Source organism: Dermacentor albipictus, chromosome 2 (assembly GCF_038994185.2).
Source record: "Dermacentor albipictus isolate Rhodes 1998 colony chromosome 2, USDA_Dalb.pri_finalv2, whole genome shotgun sequence".
Classification (NCBI taxonomy): domain Eukaryota; kingdom Metazoa; phylum Arthropoda; class Arachnida; order Ixodida; family Ixodidae; genus Dermacentor; species Dermacentor albipictus.
Window position 1 is genome coordinate 84,960,349 of NC_091822.1, and position 24,116 is coordinate 84,984,464.

Sequence of the window (24,116 nt, forward strand, 5' to 3'; positions counted from 1 at the left end):
ACCAACAAGCGTCTTACCCGTTATTTGCGAAATTGGAGAGTGTGCGAATCATGCGAAGCGTTGTGGCTCTTTCTTCGCCCGTGCAAAGCTCAGGGTAGAGAAAAGTTAGTGTGCCGAATAATACAAGCACCTCTTCGCCGTGGGTTGTGCGGTCGCCATCGAGCAACGTAGACGATGGCTTTGGCTCGTAGATGTAGTAATAAACGGTCGCCCCGCTTTTCGCGAGCTTGGTTGCGAAACTCATTGCCGGACAACGGAAGAGCATGCCGTCGATCAAGTCGACCCAACCTTTATAGTCTGGGTCGTCGACGTCGTAGTGCTTCTCTTTGAGGATGTCGAGCATGATGTCAATAACCGGATCGCTCACACCGCCTAAGCGTTCCTTGAACACCGCCCTGATGGTTTCTTTGGGATGCGTCTGCTTTTTGCCTTGAAACTGCTGCCGAAGGGTCTGGAACAACGACGTGGCCTCGTTCAGGGTATTGCTCATCATAACTTCTAGATGCCTTATGTCACGTTTACCAATTTCTACGGCGTCCGCGGGGAGCAGTGGTCCCTCTCGGCTCGGTGTGAGTTGCATGTGCACTTCTTCGGAGGCTTCGAGGAGTGCCGAGGCGTTTCGCTCTTGAAGACAGCGCAACACGGCGGTCGCATTATCCGACTGGCACTGAGTGGCATCTGCAATCGCTTCGAAAGTGGCCCGTGCCTTGCTGCCCGCGTTAGGCATCAGGTCTGGTATCACGGTGCCACTCAGGAGGTAAGCCCTACGGAAGGTGGACGGCGAACCCAGTGGACTAGCCATCAGGAGCGTCAGCGATGTGGCGCCTGCGCTGTCGCCGGCGACCAGGATTTTGTCGCGGTCTCCGCCGAAGCGGCCGATGTTGTCGCGAACCCATCGCAGCGCCAGAACTTCGTCGTGCAGACCCATGTTGCCCCGCACGCCGTGACCCGTGCCCGAGTTGAGGAAGCCGAAGAGTGAGACGCGGTAGTTGGGCACCGCGACCACCAAATTGCCCAGACCGGACAAGAAGCGGCCGTCGTAGAAGTCGTAGCTGCTCACGCCGCCCGCGAAGGCGCTTCCATGCAGCCAGAACACGACGGCGTGCGCCCTTCCAGGATTCACGCAAGCACCTGGTACCCATACGTTAATGTGCAGGCAGTCCTCAGTCGTGTTGGAGGTATTCATGGTGTAGTTCCTTGACTTCTGCGTGTCCGGCTGCTTGCAAGGTGGTCTCTTGTATGTGGCGTCGAAAACTCCGCTGCGCGGTTTCGCGCATTTGGGCACCATAAATCTGTTTCGGCCAAAGGGAGGTTCCGCGAAGGGGATACCGTAGAAGGCGACGGTGCTGTAGACGGTGTCTGCGATATTGTACTGAACGAGTTTGCCTCGGACTTTTCCTGCCGAAGTCCATACGACCAGGCATTCCGACGATGTCCGAGCAGCAGGCAGAGGGTCCTTGAGTTCTAGGATGATCATGGTAGTACAAAGGACCAAACCGATGAGGCAGAGGCTCACGGCAAGGACCCTGCAACTGAAATGGCATGATGTAAACACAAATGAAATAAACAAAGGGCAAGGGAGATGAGCAGCGTCTTGGAAAACAAAAAAGCTAGCAAACTGCATTTACATCTTATATCACTTGATTACTGTGGTGAGCATCAGTGAGATGCCGACTCGTCAATATAGGCCCGCGTTATCTTGTAAAGAACACTGTAGGAGGTGATTCCACGTTGTTGTAGAACCATGAGTTATAGGTATAGTTGCACTTTACAGTGTTCTTCTACTGCTTCAAACGTTTTTTTAAAAGCCCCAATATCTGTTTGAATTACTTAACTACAGAATAATTATGTCCTGGTCGAAATGATTTCCAAGGAAAGCCAGGGCAATCACTTTATTATTAAACTAATTACAGTAATATACTGTTTAGTTATAGGCCCTACGGGCAATGCTTATATGTCAAAGTGGAAGAAAGTGCAGTTCCATACTCCACGCTACCTAGACTTTCCTCTAGGTGGGGTTGCTTTGCCGCGGGCTGGCGCGCTCAACGCGCTCCTGTGTATACTCTCTCCAGCGCACAGTTCTCTTTTCCACCTCCAGGCGCCTTCCTCCTCCGGCGCTCGCCTTTCTCGCGGCAACACACATAATCTTGCCGATTTCACTGACGGGGCATGTACGCGTGTGCGTAAAAGCAAAAACAAACGAAGAAAGTGCGCCGTAATGTGACAGAGAAGAAACTGATTTGTGAGCGGCAGCAGTGGCACCTCGTCAAACGTGGTTCCAGAGATCGCGTACCGTGTGTACAGCGTGTGTGGGCGTCGGAAGGGAGGGCTTGCGGCCCATGGGGAGCAATCGCCGCCCACGTAACTACGCCTGCGCCCGAACCGACGCTCTCACCAGCTGAGATACCACCTCGGCTGGGTCTCCCGCTGGATTACTGGTCCAGGAGGACTGCCGTCCTTGAGCCTTGCTGAATGAGCGCTCGGGAAAGCGGAACTAGGTACACCTTGTCAACTGTTGAATGTGACGCGGTGCGCTACTGCTGTGTGCTCCCGAGCCCAACCCCGCATTCTGAAAACCGAGCATGCAAAGGCTCTGATTCGTCGACTGGGGCGGAGGGACGCCTGAGCTATATGCGGCCAGAAGACAACGCCTGCCGTACGACCCTGCAGTCTGACACAAGTTCCACGACGTCTCCTGCACGTCGACAGCGGCTTCTACCAAAAGTGTAGGTTGCATGATTACCTTTCACTAATTCATATATAGCTGTGTGTCCTCTAGAATGTATTTTAGAGAACCGTCGCGTGTGTGCTACTTCGATCTGGAAGGTGTGTCTAATACATGTATGACGTGTGTTTGCGCTTCTGCGTGCTGCATCCATTCTTTCTCCAGTGATGCCGAACTCAATGCCATCACGCACATTTGCGCCGGCGGTTCTGTACTCAAGCGATGGCCACCACGACGCCGGCACCCTGAACGTATACATCGAGTCCTGCAGTCCGGAATTAGTGAAATGGGTTGCTTCCCTTTACCTAGGATTTCTAATTACGCCGTTCTTGGACGGTCCGTTTCTCACATCAAAATCCTTGCTGTGCTCCTTCGCATTGCTGCGAAGGAGCGATTGCTGCGCTCCTTCGCAGCACAAGGTATTGTATCGCTTGCCATAGAACAAATTTGCTGTACTTCATGGGCGTTTGCACGTTTATATAATAGTGCTCGGCTAAGCGCAAAAATCGGAACTGATCGCGAAGTAATGCATTTTGGGGAAGACGCACTATTTATTTCATGAGTACGCCACATATAAGTAATGTTCGCGATATATATATATATATATATATATATATATATATATATATATATATATATATATATATATATATATATATATACACACACGATTTATCTTGGCGCTATTCCACGGAGTTAGTATTGATACACCACGTGGTTTAACATGCAGACACTTTAAAAATGCGCAGTTTCACTGAAAAAGTGAAGCATAGATTGCGATCGCAAATTATGAGACAGCTATACGAAGACGGTACTTTTATCGGTCGTACAAACTTGTAAACGTTCGCTTACTGGGTGAATTAACAAGCATAAAGTTACGCGCGCACAGGCCAACAAGAACACATCTCACTCGATGACCGCACAAACTCGCTGTTGGAACGCTAGCCAGAGGAAGAGTGGCAGCAGCAGCCAGCGAATGGACGGTTCGTGCTCCCTCTCGCTTCAAGCTAACTGAGCGATGAGAACACCGCTCACACAAAGCTATCAGCCCTCGGCGCCGAGACCCTGTAACCATTGCAGATGGCTTTCGAGACGGAGCCCGCGCGGCTGCGTTCAGCCAGCCGCCGCCAAAGTACACTCTAAAAACAGTTTGCACCCTTTGGGGTGTATATCTGTCCCACAACAATAATCGTCATCTGCCTTGCTTGCGTTTCCTTTCTTGAAAACTCGGCCCTCGCTACTTTCCTGTCGAGAATGCTGCGTCACACTGATAACGCGCATGTCGTTCGTGACTGGGAAGTACCGGGCTCGCCACGTTAAAGAAAGGAAACGCGGGCAAGAGAGATGACGATTATTGTTGTGGGACAAATATACACCCCAAAGGGTGCAACTGTTTTTAGAGTGTAGAACTACTCCGCCGCCGGAGTAGAAAATTTGGAACTGCTTGGCGCATTAACACAAGCACAGAATCTCCGCCCACACACTTTTGGTGGCACTGCTACAGAAAGTTGTCGAGTGTAGCTTAGACAAAATTATACGTTGGCCTATACAATCTAATTCCACATTCCTGTATACTATAGTGAAATCTATTACAGCGTGGCCTATATTTTCCAAAGCCAACCTCTTCTCTAAGCCCGAACCACACGAGCGGTATTGCCTCCCCCTCGCAAGAAAAAAATGGCAGCGATATCTGGGAGTCGAATACACAACCTCGCGCTCGGTAACTAAGCCACTGATCCACAGCATCGGGTACTAAACAGGAGTTGAAAGTACAGTGCATGTTAATTACCGTATGGGAGTTCACGATTCAAATATGCATAACTTTAATGAGCTTCTGTGAATATTGTAGCCTAAACCCGCCGTGGTTGCTCAGTGGCTATGGTGTTCGGCTGCTGAGCACGAGGCCGCGGGATCGAATCCCGGCCACGGCGGCCGCATTTCGACGAGGCGAAATGCGAAACCACCCGTGTACTTAGATTTAAGTGCACGTTAAAGAACTCCAGGTGGTCGAAATTTCCGGAGTCCTCCACTACGGCGTGCCTCATAATTAGAAGGTGGTTTTGGCACGTAAAACCCCAAAATTAAATATTGTAGCCCAATAAAAATTGTAACAGTACGCTCACATACGAAAGAATTTGCTAATTTTGAGGAGGCTAAGAAGGAGCTGCCGCGACGTTTTCTATGCTTCGTCACAAAATGCGCGGACGGACGCCTGCATAAAACTAGACCTGCTAAAATCAAGTCATGCGCTGACAGTTCATCGAAATGCACGTATAGTACTTCTTGTGCGGCCGGACGTTCTTTTTTCTTTGCCATTGTATGCGTCGTAGGACAGCGTGTGATGGGTTTGAAGACAGTGCGTGTAGCGCATGACTAGTCAACGCAAGTTCGAATTTTTGCCATTGCACCGGGGCTTTCAGCCGTTACCCAACTAACGTGGCCCAAATAGACCAACCTACATGACCGCCCACCTCTGCAGCGCAACAAGATACCATACCAGCGTGTCGAACAAGGTCTTTTGAGGGTTCGGTTCGGGTCGGCGCCTTTCGGTTCGGTTAGCAGAACACAAGTGCAGGCTGAAAGAGAAATAAATGACCTGTGCGGTGGGCGTCCAGCTTTCAGCGATACGTTTATTATGCGACTTACAGCCATTACACCAGGATTACTCATGCACGGTTCAGTTGTTTTGCATATCACGTGACCACTATCTCTAGTCTTCCTGACGTGTAGAGAAGCGGGTGTTTCGAACTGGTCACAGTCGAAGAGGATATAATAAGTGGTCTGTCGAGCTTTCGAGGAATTGTGGCACATACTGTAGTTGGGAGGTCGAGAGATAGCATCATCATCAGCCTGGTTACGCCCACTGCACTTCAAAGGACTCTCCCATACTTCTCCAACTACCCCGGTCACGTATTAATTGTGGCCATGTTGTCCCTGCAAACTTCTTATTCTCATCTGCCCACCTAACTTTCTGCCGCCCCCTGCTACGCTTCCCTTCTCTTGGAATCCAGTCCGTAACCCTTAATGACCATCGGCTATCTTCCCTCCTAAATACATGTCCTGCCCATATCTTTTTCTTGATTTCAACTGAAATGTCATTAACTCGCGTTTGTTCCCTCACCAAATCTGCTCTTTTGTTATCTCTTAACGTTACACCCATCATTGTTCTTTCCATAGCTCGTTGCGTCGTCCTCAATTTAAGTAGTAGAACCCTTTCCGTAAGCCTCCAGGTTTCTGCCCCGTAGGTGAGTGCTGGTAAGACACAGCTGTTATTCGCGCTTTCTAGATACGCTAGCGCCGCCGCGCGCATTATTTTGGAACGCGGGAGGGGGTGATAGATTTCCCGCTCACGCGGTTTCCGCAGCTGTGTTGGCATTTTGGTGCTCTTCGTTCTGGAAGAAAGCAGCCGGCGAGCGAAGAGCAACCGCATGTGCAGTGCGCCGCAACGCACAAATCGTGCAATATTCGGAAAAAGTGAGCCTCCACCACTTTCCAAAAGAGAAAAAACGGAGGGAGTTGTGGGCGATCAATCTCCGCATCGGAAAGCAAAGAAATGGTCGTATGTAGCGATAATTTTAACAAAGACGACTTCTTTTGGGGCCACCTTGGTGGGTGTAATTGACTGTTGCGCTGCTCTCAATGATTTCATTTGATTTTTGTGGTGAGCTGATTGTGAAATTTTGCCTTAAAGTCGAGTTGAAGCCCTTACCAATGCGGCTGAAGCGAAACGCCACGCCTTCACAAAAGATCCCTCTGCGCTCCCACGAAGGGAGAGTGAGGCCTAGGGTTGGCCGAAGAAAGCCCCGCCACACAATCCCAAGGTAAGTTTAAGTACCCAAGTGTCACCGTTTATTAAATTTCCTGCTTGTGTCCGTGCTGTTTCGGTAAATATTCCGTGACGGTGCCTGACGCTGTGTCGTGAGCATTGCAAACTACAGAACGTATTACGCAACTGTTCTTAGTCGTTCTGTGTGAGAATCAAACAGGCGGTCAATGCACAAGGCGTTCCCTGCTTTTTTGGCTGAAATGAAAATTGTGTAGCCATCGGAGGTCGTGCGCACGCATTTGTGATTTTTTATTTGTTTTGCTTGGTCATAAAGCATCTCTGCTATTGACCTAACAATGTTGCAGGAAACAACGGCCAACAGGACTACGTACCTGAAGCGGTCATTGATGACGATTGCGCATGCGAGCCTCCTGATAATTCGGAACAAAGTGAATACAATAGTGAGGATTATTTTTGTCCGACCCTCGCGCCCAAGTTTTGAGGATGTATATTGCGTTACCACAGGTTTAAGTTTGCAATTTCACCCAAACAAGGCGAGCTAGGTTGTGCAACTGTAAAGGGCAATATATCGAGAGTGCTACCGTCGAAAGATTTTGGGCACCTAGATAAATACACCCTCTACTCTTAGTAGACTAAGGCCTTTGTGATGTCACCTTAGGCAAGTGACCTACTGGAGTGACTCTGACGCAATAGTGTTCTTTTGTGTGTGTGCATTTTTGGATTGTAAAACTTTATTTGTCCAACAGATGTAGGGAAGGCTTTAAGTCTTCCCACCTAGACGACGGCCAGGAGTCCTTGGACTCTAGCGGCGATTTCGGCCAGTTGGACGGTCTTTAGTTGAATCTCCGGACCGGAGCTGAGTAATAAGGTCTCCCATTGTTCTAAAGACTTTATTCTTCCCTCAGAGGGAGCCTGTGGGCATTCCCACAGAATGTGATTAAGATTAGCCCTGGCTTTACATAGCTTACACTGGCTAGAGTACTGACCCGGGTAGTAGAGGCTGCACGACACCGGGCTTGGAAACGAGTTGGTTTGCAGGCGACGCCAAGTGGAGGCCTGGCTCTTGTTTAAGGATGCATCAGCCGGAGGATATTTAACCCGCCCTAGTCTGTAGTGTTGTGTGATCTTTCTGTAGCACACTAAGCGGTCTCGCCCCATGAAGCCTTCGGCTAGCCCACCAGCTCGGAATGTGAGTCCTCGAGCTAATTCGTGGGCCGCCTCGTTCCCAGCGAGGGAGGCGTGCGCAGCTGCCCAGATTATTTCAATTTTCCTGCTATCTCTGCAGGTCTGCAGGATTCTGTTCGCCTCGGGAGAAATTCTGCCTCTGGCAAAGTTCATCACGGCAACCTTAGAGTCGCTGACTATAATTTTGGCTGAAGTACGTGCAATTGCAAGTGCTATGGCAGATTCTTCTCCAATTTGAGAGCAATCCGTTGGAACTGTGCCACTGGCTATCAATCTAGTTTCAGCGCTCGCTACAGCTAGGGCCATGCGGCCGTTGCCATAGTCTGCAGCATCAACGTAGAGCACGTGCTTCGAGTTTTTGAAACGCTTCTCAAGAGCCTCGGCCCGTTTCTCTCTGCGTTCCTTGTGATGGATCGGGTGCATGTTTTGAGGCAGTGGTGGGATTATTAGTCGGTTCCGCACGCTTCGCGGCAGGTCGACTTTGATGCCTTCCTGCCCCTCATAGTTTATGCCTAGCCTAGTTAGGATTTTCCTGCCCGTAGGGCTTCCCGCAAGTCTCTCATACTGCGAGATCCTCACTGCTTCAATAATCTCCTCAAGCGTGTTGTGGAGCCCTAGAGCTAAAAGCTTTTCATTTGCAGTGCGGATGGGAAGCTCTAGCGCCTGTTTTATACTTTTACGTATGATGCCATCAATCTTCTTCTTCTCGAATGACCTAAAACTGAGGAAGGGAGCAACATAAGCTATTCTACCTATCACAAAGGCCTGGACTAGCCTAACTAGATTCGCTTCTCTCATCCCGGACCGCCTGTTGGCGATCCTGCGGATCAGCCTCATGGTCTGCAGTGCGCAGCCGTCTAGTTTCCTTATTGTTTCGCCATTAAAACTGTTGGCCTGAATCAAAAGTCCCAGAACTCTGATTTTGTCCACTTTTGGAATGGGGACCCCCCCAGCTGTGAGAGAGATTTGCGGTTCCTCCTTACTGGCCCTGCCTTTCGGCTGGTATAGAAGCAGTTCCAATTTTTGCGGTGAACATTTAAGTCCCCTAGGTCCGACGTAACTTTCAACTGCCTGGATAGCCCTTTGGAGGTTTCCTCTATTTGGGCATCGCTGCCCCTATCTATCCACAACGTAATGTCATCAGCGTATATACTGTGATTTAGTCCTTCAATAGCCTCCAGTCTTTCAGGGAGTTTGATCATGGCCACATTGAAAAGAAACGGCGAGAGCACAGAGCCCTGTGGGGTCCCTTTGCTGCCTAATTTAATGTCATCCGATTGGCATTCTCCAATCTGGATTTTTGCTTCTCGGTCTGACAAGAAGTCCCTAATGTAATTGTAGGTTCGTACGCCTACTCCCAAGTCCTGAAGGTTCTCAAGAATGGCTTTATGTGTGACGTTATCAAAAGCCTTCGCTAGGTCAAGCCCTAGAATTGCCTTTGCGTCCCCCGTTTCCGCATCGATGATTTGGTGTTTTAGTTGCAGCATCACGTCCTGGGTGGAGAGCCTGGGCCTAAAGCCCACCATCGAATGCGGATAGAGGTCATTATCGTCCATGTAGTTATTGAGCCGCGTTTGAATAACGTGCTCCAAAAGCTTGCCTGCACAAGAGGTTAGAGAGATAGGTCTTAAGTTCTCTATCTGGAGTTTCTTGCCTGGTTTTGGGATCATCACCACCTTAGCGGTTTTCCACTGATTTGGTAGTTTACCCTCTTCCCAACACTTCTGCATAAAGTTAGTTAATGCAGTTATAGAGGTATCGTCTAGATTGCGTAGCATTTTATTGCTAACGCCATCCGGGCCTGAAGCTGATTTGGTTTTGAGCTTGGCAATCTCCGCCCGGACCTCCGCCTCGCTGATGGGTTCGTCTAGGCTGGAGTTGCCTACACCTTCATAGTTAGGTAGGGGTTCCTTGCTAGTGTCCCCTATGTATCTCTCCTGTATGTCCTTCATTAATCTACCTCCGTACCTTTGTACAAGTGAAGAATTTTTTGAAGGTTCTGTCGCTGCGCTGTTTTGCAGCCCTGTGGATCCAGCAGGTAGCGGAGTAGATTCCATGTCCTAGCTAGGCTGCAAGGGCACTTGTTGAACTTCAAGAGCTGGGCCACACATCCAAGCTAAACAAATCCATTCAAGTGAACTCACTGGACTTCACACATAAATTTAGGATTTCGGGCGTGCTTCTTTCTGACGCTCACCTAAATAATTTGACTGGCGTACCTTGCCATGCACTTCCAAACAAGATTGTTTCACTCGTAGAGAAGTATGAGGCGGTGAACAAGATGGAAGCTTCTGTGAGGGACAGAGTTGTTTTGGTGTTCATGGTTCGGAAACAGGCTATGTCATTTTCCTGTCTCTGTGTACTTTCTCAGTGCAGCATTTCGTCCGTGCACAGATATTTTGTGCACACACTGCCTCTTTTTGCTGCAGTCCTGAAAGCTGCCATTGTGTGGCCTTCAAAGGAGGCCTTTGAAGGCCTCCTTTGCCTCCAAGGCCTCTTTGAAGGCCTCCAATATGCCTTTGCACTTTAAGCAATATCGGAGAGTGCGAGGTGTTGTAGATTGCACAGAAATCCCACTTGAAAAGTATCGGTGTGAGAAATGTCGGCTGCTGATATATTCACAACACAAGTCGACTCACACTGTAAAATTTCCCATATGTGTAAGTCCAGCTGGCACAATAACATTCATCAGTGAAGCATTTGGTGGACGAGCCTCAGACAAAGCCATTACAGCTGAGTGTGCAATATTGGAGAAGTTCGAGTCATTCACTGATGACATGGTTGATAAGTTTTTTTTTTCATTGAGGACTTGTGCAGTGTCCTTTTAATTGGCCTAATTCGGCCACCTTTTCCTAAAAAGGACTGCCACTTTGACCGCAATGATGCTCTTAGGACAGCTGATATTTCTAGGGCACGAGTTCATGTACAATGACCAATACACCGAGTTAAAGTGTTTAAACTCTTCAACTCAATCCTGTCCTGGGAAATACTGCCTTATATCAATGAGCTGTTCACAGTTGCGTGTGGTAACTTGTGCACACCAATATTGGCTGATGATAAATTTCAGTAAGCGCGCTTGCAAAGCTGACACAATTCATCATAATCCTCACAAGTCTATTTTATGTCCACTACCTCTCCCTGCGATCTCCAATTATCCCTGTCATGTGCCAGCCGATTCCAACTAGTGCCTGCGAATTTCTTTATTTCATCACCCTAGCCAGACTACTGCGCTTCCCTTCTTTTCGCACCAATTCTGCAACCCTATGGTCTAGCGGTTATCTATCATGCGCATTACATGATGTGCCCAGCTCCATTTTTTTCTATTAATGTCAATAAGTATATCGGGTATCGCTGTTTGCTCTCCGATCCACACCGCTATCTTCCTGTCTCTTAACTATATGCCTACCATTCTTCGTTCAATCACTCTTTGCGCGTTCCTTAACTTGTTTTCAAGCTTCTTTATCAGTCTCCAAGTTTCTGCCCATATGTTAGCACCGGTAGAATTCACTGATTCTACACCTTTCTTTTTAATGATAATGGTAAGCTTCCAGTCAGGTTTTGGCAATACCTTCCTTATGCACTCGAACTCATTTGTATTCTTTTGCTGCTTTTACTATATCTTGGAGATTGCTGGTGCTATTACCATGCTTATCTTTCAGTGCATACATCTTGGTTTGACCTATGCCAAGTTTCCTTCTCACTGATTTCATGCTGCGTCCATCTTTTACTGCTTCAATCTTTCTCACGTTGTAATTTCGAATATCCCGTATTTTCTCTTTGTTTATCACTTTTGACAGTTCTGGGAGTCCTTTCTGATCTCTTGAGCTGGACACGTTCATTCTTTGTCGTTTCTTTCTTAGCCGCTTTGTTACTTGGGAGAGCTTGCCTACTGGTTGCCTTGGTGCCTTACCTCCCACTTCAATGGCTGCTTCTGAAGCCAGTCTAGTTACAATTTCATTCATTACGTCTCTGTCATCTTCATCTCTCTGTTCTAAGGCTGCATATTTGTTTGCAAGTATAAACCTGAATCGGTCTGCTTTTACCCTTACTGCGGCTAGATTGGCTTGTTTCTTCCTGGCCAATTTTAATCTTTCTCTCTTGAAATTGAGGTGAATCCTAGCCCTCACTAACCTATCCGCGTTGATCAGACACATATCGCTATGTTTACGCAACACTAACTGGCGAGTGTTAATGTTACTTGAACAGAACAGTCTCTTTTGGTTTGTATTCCACTTAATTTTAGTGACATCTTCAGCTGTTCAATTATAAGTACTGTCTATAGTGTATGCTGTCGGGGCAAATAAGTGGGATGGTTATTTTTCATTTTTTCATCACTTTGTCGTGTACATTGCAATGTGTGACTAAGTACAGCTGTGAACGTGTGGGCATTGCAACCACAAAGACGTGAAGAATGTGAACCGAGAGCAGGTGGCAAATATAAAAGCATGCCAGAAGGAAGAGAGACTGCATGGTGAACGTGAGGGAGCTCTCGCTGCGAAGCCGCCGAAGCCGCAGGACCAGTGCACCGTCCCAGTACTAGAGCTGCTGTTTCCATACCAACCGTTGGCCTGTGCTGGGGGAAGCCCACCCAATGCAGCTGTTTAGCCCATTCCTGGGGCCAAGAGTGATTTCTGCTGAGCAGCACTTCTTGGAGTGCCATTACGCACATTGTCTTGGAGAGTAACCATAAGCACTGGGTGCAGAGCCTGTGTCTGGGTTGAGGTCCACCAGAGGTGCTGATGGCCGCCGAAGTTCTCGAGTGCAACGTGGACAGGTATTGCGCACGGTATCACAGTGATGTGTTCTCGACTGTCAAAGACAGCTATATAACAGTGCCACCGGTGCCTCGATTCAGCTCCAACGAGAAGTACACCACCAGGACCACAGACCCACCACTTCTATAACGTCAAGTGAAAAACTGTGAGACGACATTCACAGTTTTTGGACACTATGCACTCTCGATGTAGTCGTTTTTACTTTCTTGCATGACATGTCGAACTAAATAACATTTTGTATTGTGTCTACCAAGTTCTTTTCCCTTAAGTTGTAGCCGATAAATTTTTTTTTGCTTCGAGTCTCTCAGGTGTCCTTTAACGTCTCATGACACAAACAACTGACAACTGTCCCAACTATACCAGACCTGTATTCACATGTGGCATACATTTATTTTCAGACAGCCTATACACATGGAAGTGATGTCTACACATTAAGACATATGAAAGTTGAGGTGGGCGAATATCAACATTTTCTAGTATAAATTGTAAATATTGAATATCAGATAGCAAAGCACAGACACATATATACAGCAGGAATGTTTATTGTGGTATGTTTATAGGTATGATGCGTGCACTGCCAAGTCCAAAAGAAAGCTGCTAACTTTATCAGGTAGAAATGACCAGTTTTAAATACAAAAACTAATTTGCAAGTAAAAAACTATACTTATATTTGCTCAACTATTTTAGAGTGACTGCAAACAAGCTCTTCAAGAATTATAAGCTGCTGTGCGACTAGCTTCCCGAAGAATGTAAAATAATCGCTCAAATACAGAAAGATCAACAGCTTTCTTTTCTGTCTTCTGCAACACGTGCACTGTAGACACTTGTAAAGGTGTCATTTGCAGGGAATACATCAAAGGCTGTAGCGTAAAAAAATGAAACTCCGTGACTAGACATACTTTCTTTAGCAGGTAGTGAACAGTAAATATAAATTAACAATGGCTTATTTGCTGCTACATATATTGCAATTCTTAAATATTACAAAGTACTGAATATCTTTTCTTCCAAGTATCCCCCCTCCCACTGAATGGAAGTGATCAACAACGAAAAAAATATTTGAACATCAACATACTTTCAAGCCTTGCTAATCTGCACAAGCTTAGGTAGTACCCTTTTTAAGTAGACATGCTGCAGTCTGTCTACAAGTACCTGCATATGCTCGGTGTCTCTCGGCACATGTATGACTAGGCTCTCTACTTGTGAATGTACTATAAAATGACACACCTTCATGTTAAGCAGGAGCACGCCCAGTTGAATCTGGGAATGATACTTGTGAGCACGTCTCAGTGCATAATTTTCTCCATCACACACAATAAATGCCAGCTTCTTAGCATTTACGAGGTCTTGTATGTTAAAGTGCTTGCCTTGAACAGGACACTTCACTTCCAGCAAGACATTTGTTCCCCTCTGCTGACTTATTCCATCCGGGCTGTAGCCAAGCCAAGGAATATCTGGAATCACGACGAGTCCCAGCTGGCTCACGCTTTGGTTATGTGTCTTCTCGTACTGTTCAAGTGCAAGAGGCTCGTTATCTTTTCCATACATTGTGGCTTCATTTCCCTTGAAAGGCTCCCTGCAGTACAGCCTGTCCAGCTTTGCTTCCAAATTGCGTGTACCCCTTTCTTCAAACGTGTAAAGCTCTCTGCAGATGCTTCCAGTAATTCTTTTTTTTCTTTCGCTGTGCCGCAGAGTGTATGACTGATCGGTTCTCTCGCTGCATATTTCCCTAGCTTTGTCATAGCAGAGGTACACATTTTGAAGCTAGAAACTATTTTCATTTCCATTTAGATGTTCAAGAGTAAACCTTTTCAGGTCTGTTTTTTCACCATCTAGCACTGATTCAAAAAATGAGAATTTTGTGTACTCTCTCAAGTAGCAACCTTGCGTGAAAATTGTGTCGATGGCGCGGACTATGTCGAATTGCTCGTAGAAGGGGTTGACTTTCTTGTACGAGCTGTGTGTTTTCCCATTGCATCAATAAGTTCTTTCCTAATCATGGCTTGGAACATCTTCAGGGACATTTCTTGGTTGAAGCTGCTCGACGTGGCAAAACAAACTAATCGGCCTTGGTTTGTAGATGATGGCAGAACTGGCACGTCCCCAATGTTGTTGCACCTCCGTGCATGACAATGAATCCAGGGATGTGGCATCTGTCCTGTACATAAAAATAAACATACCTTGCTGAGATACTCTCTGTTCTGGCTTTCTTGTGCATTTTTCATATGATTCAAGAAAACGTTTCCTAACAGTGTCGCGATGGGGAGAGTTGGAATTCCATGATGTAACTTGGTAGTGCGAAAAGAAATGAGACAGGCGGGAACCATTTCAGTTTTGCGTTAGCGCTTGTGTGCGTTGGTTCCATATTGTTTCATCCTTTGTTTCCGTGTGATAAGTTACATCAACAATATTTACAGCACATTCAGAATAAAAATCCCACAGTAAACAAATAAAAAGCCCAGAGGGTTTAAAACATTTCTGGGCCTTCTGTGGTTATTAATACAGCCTGTGCCCATCTGAAGTGACTGAAGCAACCCATACTTGATTGCTATGTAGAAACATGTTCTTGAAACTCGGTTCTGAGTGTAACAACAAGCACCAGATGGCATTGAAAAGGCATCATTGCCATTGGTTTCCATATTTGCCTTTTACAATGTGGCTCTTAGTTCGACATAACGTAAACGAATTCACTGCCACTAGGTGCACATTACAGTCAAGCGAACCAACGAAAATAAATAAACACATGATGTAAAAAGTTGAACCTGTTCAAATATATCAAAGTGGCAAACACATGTTTGTATCGACCAGAGAGATCGGCCTTGCACGGGCATTCTCCCTGAAAACAAATCAACGTTAAGCACGCAAACGACCTTAAAACCGCGCTAATTATTTACAGAGTAAATGGGTAGGCTTCCACATGCATATTGAATTCTGGAAGCCGAAGACAACACATTGGTGCTTTTATGACACTAGAACGACGAAGTAGCGCAGTTTAAGCCCGAAAATTTAGTTAAAAAAAAGTGGCATTTAACGCGTCGCACTTTGGCAAAATCGCCGTACAACACGCGAAAACTCTAATCGTGCTGGAAACGGGGCACGCTGGCACACCTCATCGTCTTGGTCATATCTTGTAAATGGGCACTACTGAAATGTTTCCGTGTTACCTGGCATTTTTAACAAGCATTCCACAACTAAGCCATTGCAGGGAGCCATGAATGCACATACTGTCACGAATACAATGTTTATTTTATGCAGCGCCGTTGGGGGTACAGCGCTTTGTTTACATCCGAGCGCTACCAATTAACTGCTTAGTATCAATTCTCGTACATCACGTATTGCTTAAGAACACGTAAGGAGAAATACTGACCTTTACGGCGCCGGTTACATTGCAGACTTGAACTTTTATAGTATGCGGGGGGCCTCTTAGGGCGCTTATCTGCAGGCAGAGTGACTCGACCTCGACAGCCGCGCTTGTCGTCGCTCGTATTTCAGAGCATAGTATATGGCCAGCGTTACACGCACCCTCTCCTTCTACAACATATCTGTGCGTTTCCTTAGTGTTGTGGCGAGTGGCAGAGTAACGGAGACAATCCAAGAGCACGTACCGCACTGTTTTATTTCAGTGACAGCGAACTATATATATAGGCTGCTTGCCTATGACGTAACATAAAAAGAACGAATCATGTTTGACACGTGTGGCACAGCACTTCATATCACTTCTCCCTTTCTTCTAAAACTGAAGTCTTTGCACGGGTCTTCGTTGTCGGGTAGACCTCCGTAAAACCGGCGGACTTGGAGGACAGAGAGCCTGGTCGGCTGGGAGGGACGTTGGAGGTGTTGTCGAAGGAACAGGCGCAGCGCCAGTTGCTTCTGGAGTGGCCAGGCTGCACCGGCCTTCTGGCGTTGACGTGGGCCGATTCTTGTTGTCCGGGCTGGGTTGAAGCGAGTCGGGAGCCTCCGCTTTTGGGGTCACGGGTGACGCAGGCACGCGACGGAAAATTTGGTCGAAGTGACGTCTGGCTAGGTCATCTGGAGTGTCGACCGTTACAAGGCGTGAACCCTCTGTGCTCTTGACGATGCCTGGACGCCAATGCTTCCCTTGGCCAAAGTTGCGCACCCACACCTGGTCGCCGGACTGGAACCTGGGAGGCTGCGAGCAAGTTCGAGGTAGAGACGGGACGGAAGTATCCAAGCGCGAACGAATTTGGTAGTTCAGCAGCATCTCTGAAGGAGACTTGCCGCACGGTAGTGGGGTACGTCGATAGCCTAGGAGCACTCGCGCTAGTTTTGTTTCGAGGTCGTTCACCATCGAGTGCTTAAGAAGGCCATCCTTTTTTGTGCGGACCGCACGCTCTGCCAGACCATTAGATTGTGGGTGGTACGGTGCACTACGTAGATGAGTTATGTTGTTGACAGTCATGAACTGGGAAAACTGCTGACTTGCAAACTGATGCCCGTTTCTGATACAACTGTTTGCGGCAAGCCAAAACGCGCAAACAATTCTCGAAGCCGCGCGATTGTGACTTCTGTGGTCGCCGACTTGACGGGAAGTGCCTCAATCCATTTAGTATGCGAGTCGACGACTATCAGCAGCATGCGTCCCTCTATCAGTCCGGCGTAATCAGTGTGAAGCCTTGACCATTTAGTTCCCGTTTCTGGCCAACAGATAGGAACCTGTCGATGGGGCATTGGCCGAGCTTGTACACATGAGATGCACGAACGTGTAAGGCTTTCGATCTCACCATCCAACCCAGGCCACCAGAACAGCGTCCGAGCCAGTCTTTTCATCGCAGATGCACCCTGGTGTGACCGATGTAGCTCAGCGAGCATGGAGACTCGCGCTTTGCGGGGTACGACGATGCGATGACCCCAGTAGAGCAGGCCTTCAACGCTTGACAGTTCCTGTCTTCTGCAAAAATAAGGTTGAAGGTGATTTTGACACGGTGACAAGCGTTTAGGCCATCCATTCAGTACAAAGTGCTGCACAACGCTAAGGTTTTCATCGCCGTTCGTCAGCGCCCGTATGGCATCCGCTGGCACGAACGAGCTGTCAAGGGTCTCTGAAGACAACACGTATTCTGGTAAGGTGCCCGATCGACAAACGTCTGTTATTGGCACGGGCAAGCGGCTGAGTGCGTCCGCGTTGGCGTTTTCCTTGCCGGCCTTGTACTCTATGCGGTAGCTATATTGGCTTAGAAACAGAGCCCATCTCTGAATACGTGCCGACGCCATTGGGGGCACAGGTCGATCTTCTCGTAGAAGTCCCACGAGGGGTTGGTGGTCCGTGACCAATACAAACTCGCGGCCCAGCAGGTAGTCTCGAAACTTTGTTACTCCAAATACCAGTGCGAGCGCTTCCTTCTCGAGCTGAGAATAATTCTTTTCGGCGTGTGTTAACGTGCGTGAACGGAAGGCAATGGGCTTATCCACTTTTCCAATTCGGTGCGAGATTACGGCACCTAAACCCGAAGGTGACGCATCGCATTCCAAACGCACTGGTTGGCTGGGATCGAAATACGTCAGAACAGGCGAACTCAGAAGTGTTTGTTTAGCCTTGCGATACGAATTTTCCTGCGCCGTTCCCCAGTGCCATTTACGCTCTTTTTCAAGCAGAAGATACAACGGGGCCAGCATCGTTGACATGTGTGGCAAGAACCGGTGATAATAAGTCAACAGACCCAAAAACGAGCGCAGTTCGCTCACGTTCGTAGGCCGTGGCGAGTCGCGTATTGCTGCCAGGTTCTTTTCAAGCGGATGCAAGCCGTCTTTGTCAATGCGATGGCCCAGCTAGACGATTGAGTCTTTGCGAAAATGGCATTTTTCGGCCTTCAGCTTGATACCATTTTCTTGAAGCCTGCGCAAAACGTCCCGAAGTACTGAGCCATCATCGTCTTGACGTTCCGCAATCAATACATCGTCCAAATACACCTGCACGGCTGGAAGACCGGCCAGGACCGTTTCCATGCGCCGCTGAAAAATCGCGGGAGCCGAGGCAACTCCAAACGGAAGACGGTTATAGCAGAACAACCCTTTGTGTGTGTTTGTCACGGCCAACTTCCTCGCCTCCTCTTCCAATGGGAGTTGGTTATAGGCATCCTTAAGGTCCAGTGTTGTGAAAAATGATCCCCCACGTAGCGACGCGAAAATGTCTTCAATGTTTGGTAAAGGGTACTGCTCAGTTATGCACGCAGCATTGATTGTGGTTTTGAAATCGCCGCAGATGCGAAGGGAACCGTCTTTCTTGAGTACTGGTACGATTGGCGCCGCCCACTCAGAATGTGCTATGGGCGATACTCTACTAAACGGTCCAGCTCAGTTTCCACTTTTTCACGAAGAGCATAAGGAATTGACCGCGCCTTGTGGAACTTCGGTTGGGCGCCTTCTCGAATGTGGAATTTCACAGGTGGCCCCTGTATGTTTCCAAGTCCTGGCTCAAAAAGGGCAGGAAACTCGGTCCTGAGGCTGTCGGGATCTGCTGACGTCGATTGAACCGTAGCGAGAAACCCGGACGGCAAAAGCGAGAACGCTTGAATTAAGTCCCTTCCACAAAGGCTGGGACCCGAGCAGCCTGTAACTAGCAATGTGGCAGGTACAGTCTTCCCCGCAAAATGGGCTTCAAGGAGCAGTTCACCGACAATGGGTAGCTTGCCCAAGTAACAGCTGAGCGAGCGTTTGCATTTCGATATGCGTGGCCAAGTCAGACGGTGCTTTAGATGAACCTCCTGCGGAATGATAGAAAACGGTGATCCGGTGTCAATAATCATGTTCAAGGGCACGCCACCCCAGCGGATAACTCTGCGGAACGCCTGGAGCAAAGATTTCTTTTCCCGTGATTCCTGCAATGTGAAGACTGATGAAATATCGCCTTCCTCCGTTTCAGACACAGCGCTCTCATAATGAACTGCGTTAGCAACGCCATCGCGCCTACGACCAGCCCGGAGGCCCGACTGGGAGCGGCATTTTCTTGCGAAATGACCAGTCTTCCGACAGCGAAAACACTGCTCCTTTTTGTGCAGACAGTCGCTTGCTTCGTGATCGTAGTTTCCGCAGAGCGCGCACTCAGTATGGCTTTGCTTATCTTTGGTGAAGGTCTGATATCGGCGCGATTTACTCGCTACAGTGCACACCGCTGCCTCATTATCAAGTCTAGTCATGGCGCTTACTTCCAGTGCGGCTGTCTCTGCCGCTATGGCAATCGTTTCAGCTTGGGCAAGTGTGAGCTCAGTTTTTTCAAGCAACGTCTGCTGCACCGCCCGATTTCGGATGCCACAAGCAATGCGATCCCGTAACATACGGTCCAAACTAGTGCCGAAGTGACAATTATCCGCAAGCTTGCGTAGCTCGACAACATAGTCCCGGACAGATTCGCTTGCAGCCTGATCCCTTGTAAAGAACTTGTAACTTGCGGCAACCTCATTAGTCTTCGGCGCATAGTGGTTATTTAGAATGGTAAGTGCGTCCTTGTAACTCAGGCCATTTACTTTCTGGGGGGCGCAGTGCCCAGAAACAACGCCTACCGCCTTCGTTGACAGTGTAGAAACCAAGAGCGCCCTTTTCTTATCATCTGTCGTAATATCATTTGCTTCAAAAAATGCCCCCAGTCGAGTCAAGTAAATATCCCACTTATCTTGATGTTCGTCGAAACATGGGGTACCGAGGTTCGTAGCCAGGGCCATGACCGCCGATGCTCCGTAGACTCGATTACTTTCAGTACCCAGCAGGACTCCCAGCGCTACCAAGACGCCGCTATTCGTGGCGGCGGCTCCGCGGCGTGATCATCCTCGTCGCCACTGTTGTGGCGGGTGGCAGAGTAACGGAGACAATCCAAGAGCACGTACCGCACTGTTTTATTTCAGTGACAGCGATCTATATATATAGGCTGCTTGCCTATGACGTAACATAAAAAGAACGAATGATGTTTGACACGTGTGGCACAGCACTTCATATCACTTAGTAAGGTCAAGGATTGTGCTTAGAGATACTAGAGGCCCGTGAGCCGCCAGTACATGGAGACGCCCAAGCTTTCGTGTGGCCTCCATCACCTCTATCTCCGCCATATTGAAACATCCTCCGCGCCACCTATAGGCGCTGGAAAGTGCGAATACACTTTTCTCTTGAGGGATAATTGCAACCTGCTGTTCATGATCTGAGAATGCCTGCCAAACGCACCCCAGCCCATTCTAATTCGTGTGATTATTTCAGTCTCATGATCCGGATCCGCCTTCGCTAACTGCTCTAAGTAGATGTATTTCCTTACCACTTCCAGTACCTCGCTACCTATCGTAAACTGCTGTTCTGTTCCGAGACTGCTAATCATTCCTTTAGTTTCGATACACTGGCCAATCGAAACACTGGCCAGCCTTTTTGTGGCACCTTATCCCTGTTTACAAATTTTTACTCCATTCTACATGGTAATTCTAAGTCAGTAAGGGTCGCTCGAGGCAGGTTAGGCTGAAGACTTGCAATTTGTAGAGAAAGCTTTACCTCCCTTGGGAGCAACCTACAGTAATGCTCTGCCACCTTTTTCAAGGATGCGGGCTCAGGTAATGACAGTGCTATCACACAGTAAAGCTGTTGTGGCTCTTTGCGAATACCTCTGACAACTCGCCAGATTTTGTTCAGTGGTTTCCGTATGCCCATCGTACCCACAAAAGTTCCTCCACCTTTTTCGGTTCAGTATGGTGAGGCAACGCCGCATGTGTCTTTGGGCCCGTCCACAAGTTCTGAGGGCTTCCGTATTATTAGCACGTAGAGCCAACCTTTCGGCAGGCCCTCAAATGGCGCATAACCTTTCGAATTCTTCGTCGTTCGCCGGTACATAACGATGCTTAGTGGCAGAGCGGATACCTTGAAGCAGTGAGCTGTTCTCGGTATTATTTCTGCATTCGTAATCGAGGCTGTGATGTCTACGGCTGCTGTGTAAGTTTCCCAATCTACGACTTCAGTTTCGCTTTTCCGGACGATGTCCGATAATGAAGGCCAGAGATTAGGATCGGGTAGGATCGCTACTGTGAGTCTCGAAATCTGTACACCAGCCGCACATATAGGCAACTTCTCTTATGCGAATGTGACGTCAGTGCAGCTAACAGTCTTCGTGTTTTTAGGTATCTTGTGCTGCCATCATTCACCAGCTCTATATTGTATCTTGCAACAAGGTTCACCAGTTTAGCACCACAAGCAAATGTATGTGAACTGCCCCAGACCTCGTTAAGTGCCCTGAAACCGCCCCAAATAGTATGTGGAAATTGATACCCTTTTCTCTTGACGGATAATGGCAACCTGCTGTTCATGATCTAAGAATGCCTGCCAAATGCACCCCAGCCCATTTTTCTGATTATTTCAGACTCATGATCCGGATCCGCGGTCACTACCTGCCCTAAGTAGATGTATTCCCTTACCACTTCCAATGCCTCGCTACCTATCGTAAACTGCTGTTCTGACTATTAAACATTAGTTTTGTTTTCTGCAGATTAATTTTTAGACACACCCTTCTGCTTTGCTTCTCCAGGGCAGTGAGCATGCATTGCAATTGCTCCTCTGAGTTACTAAGCAAGACAATATCATCAGCGAATCGCAAGTTACTAAGGTATTCTCTATTAACTCTTATCCCCAATTCTTCCCAATACAGGTTTCTGAATGCCTCCTATAAACACGTTGTGAATAGCATTAGAAAGATCGTATCTCCGTGCCTGACGCATTTCTTTATTGGGATTTTGTTGCTTTCCTTATGGAGGACTGCGGTGGCTGTGGAGCCGCTATACATCTTTCAGTATTTTTACATAGGGCCGTCTACACCCTGATTCCGTAATGGCTCCATGACTGCTGAGGTTTCGACTGAATCAAACACTTTTTCGAAATCAATGAAAGCTATATATAAGGGTTGGTTATATTTCGCACATTTCTCTATCACCTGATTGATAGTGTGAATATGGTCTATTGTTGAGTAGCCTTCACAGAATCCTGCCTGGTCCTTTGCTTGACAGAAGTCTAAGGTGTTCCTGATTCTATTTACGATTACCTTAGTAAATGGTTTGTAGGCAACGGACAGTAAGGTGCTCGGTCTATAATTTTTCAAGTCTTTGGCGTCCCCTTTCTTGTGGATTAGGATTGTTAGCGTTCTTCCAAGATTGCGGCGCGCTCGAGGTTATGAGGTATTGCGTATACACGGTGACCACTTTTTCTAGAACAATCTCCCCAGCATCCTTCATCAAATCTGCAGTTACCCGATCCTCCCAGCTGCCTTCCCCCTTTGCATAGCTCCCAAGGCTTTCTTTACTTCTTCCTGCGTTACTTGAAGAATTTCAAATTCCTCTAGACTATTCTTTCTTGCGTTATCGTCGTGGGTGCCACTGGTACTGTATAGAACTCTTCAGCCACTTGAACTATCTCATCCATATTAGTAATGATATTGCCGGCTTTGTCTCTTAACGCATACATCTGATTCTTGCCTATTCCTAGTTTCTTCTTCGCTGATCTTAGGTTTACTCCGTTCCTGAGAGCATGTTCAATTCTATCCATATTATACTTCCTTATGTCAGCTGTCTTACGCTTGTTGATTAACTTCGAAAGTTCTGCCAGTTTTATTCTAGCTGTAGGGTTAGAGGCTTTCATACATTGGCATTTCTAAATGAGATGTTTCGTCTCCTGCGATGGCTGACTGGTACCTTGTCTAACGAAGTTACCAGCGACTTTTATTGCACACTCCTTAATGATGCCCATAATATTGTCGTTCATTGCTTCAGCACTAAGGTCGTCTTCCTGAGATAAAGCCGAATATCCGTTCTGTAGCTTGATCTGCAATTCCTCTATTTTTCCTCTTACCGCGAACTCATTGTTCGGCTTCTGATGTACCAGTTTTTCCCGTTCCCTCCTCATGCCTAGGCTGATTTGAGATCTTGCCATCCTATGGTCACTGCAGCGCACCTTGCCGCGCTCGTCCACAGCTTGTATGATGCCAGGGTTACCGCAGAGTATGAGGTCTATTTCATTTCCTTTTCCACGTTCACTTTCGGCTATCCCGCTTGCGGAAGGAGGTATTCATTATCCGCATATTATTCCGTTCTGCAAACTCTACTAATAACTCTCCCCTGCTATTCCTAAAACCTATGCCATATTCCCCCACTGACTTGTGTCCAGCCTGCTTCCTGGCTACCCTGGCATCGAAGTCATCCATCAGTATAGTGTATTTTGTTTTGACTTTACCTATCGCCGATTCAACGTCTTCATAGAAGCTTTCGACTTCCTGGTCATCATGACTGGATGTAGGGGCGTAGACCTGTACGACCACAAATTTGTACCTCTTATTAAGTTTCACAACAAGACCTGCCACCCTCTCGTTAATGCTATAGAATTCTTGTATGTTACGAGCTATATCCTTATTAATCAGGAATCCGACTCCTGGTTGTCGTCTCTCCGCTAAGCCCCGCTATCACAGGACGAGCCCGCTTTTTAGCAGTGTATATGCTTCTTTTGTCCTGACAACTTCACTGAGCCCTATTATATCCCATTTACTGCCCGCTAATTCCTCCAATAGCACTGGTAGGCTCGCCTCACTAGATAACCTTCTAGCGTTAAAAGGTTCAGATACCAATGGCGGCCTGTACGGACCCATAGATATTTAGCATCCTCTGCTGCGTCACAGGTCTGA

The 24,116-nt window shown here is 47.7% G+C and overlaps 1 protein-coding gene and 1 long non-coding RNA gene across 2 annotated transcripts in view; both read right to left on the reverse strand.

Annotated features, from left to right (window-relative positions):
• The window catches only part of LOC139055988 (acetylcholinesterase-1-like), a 49,761-nt gene that overhangs the window by 22,295 nt on the left and 3,350 nt on the right, over nt 1-24,116 (reverse strand). The window contains exon 2 of the mRNA XM_070533716.1: nt 18-1,532. Within this exon, the coding sequence (XP_070389817.1) occupies nt 18-1,532 (1,515 nt within the window). The remainder of the gene's footprint in view (nt 1-17; nt 1,533-24,116) is intronic.
• LOC139055987 (uncharacterized) lies at nt 16,067-20,289 on the reverse strand. The gene is made up of 2 exons (XR_011512071.1): nt 17,212-20,289; nt 16,067-16,619 (listed from the first exon to the last, which is right to left on the reverse strand). It is a non-coding gene; the product is annotated as an uncharacterized lncRNA (long non-coding RNA).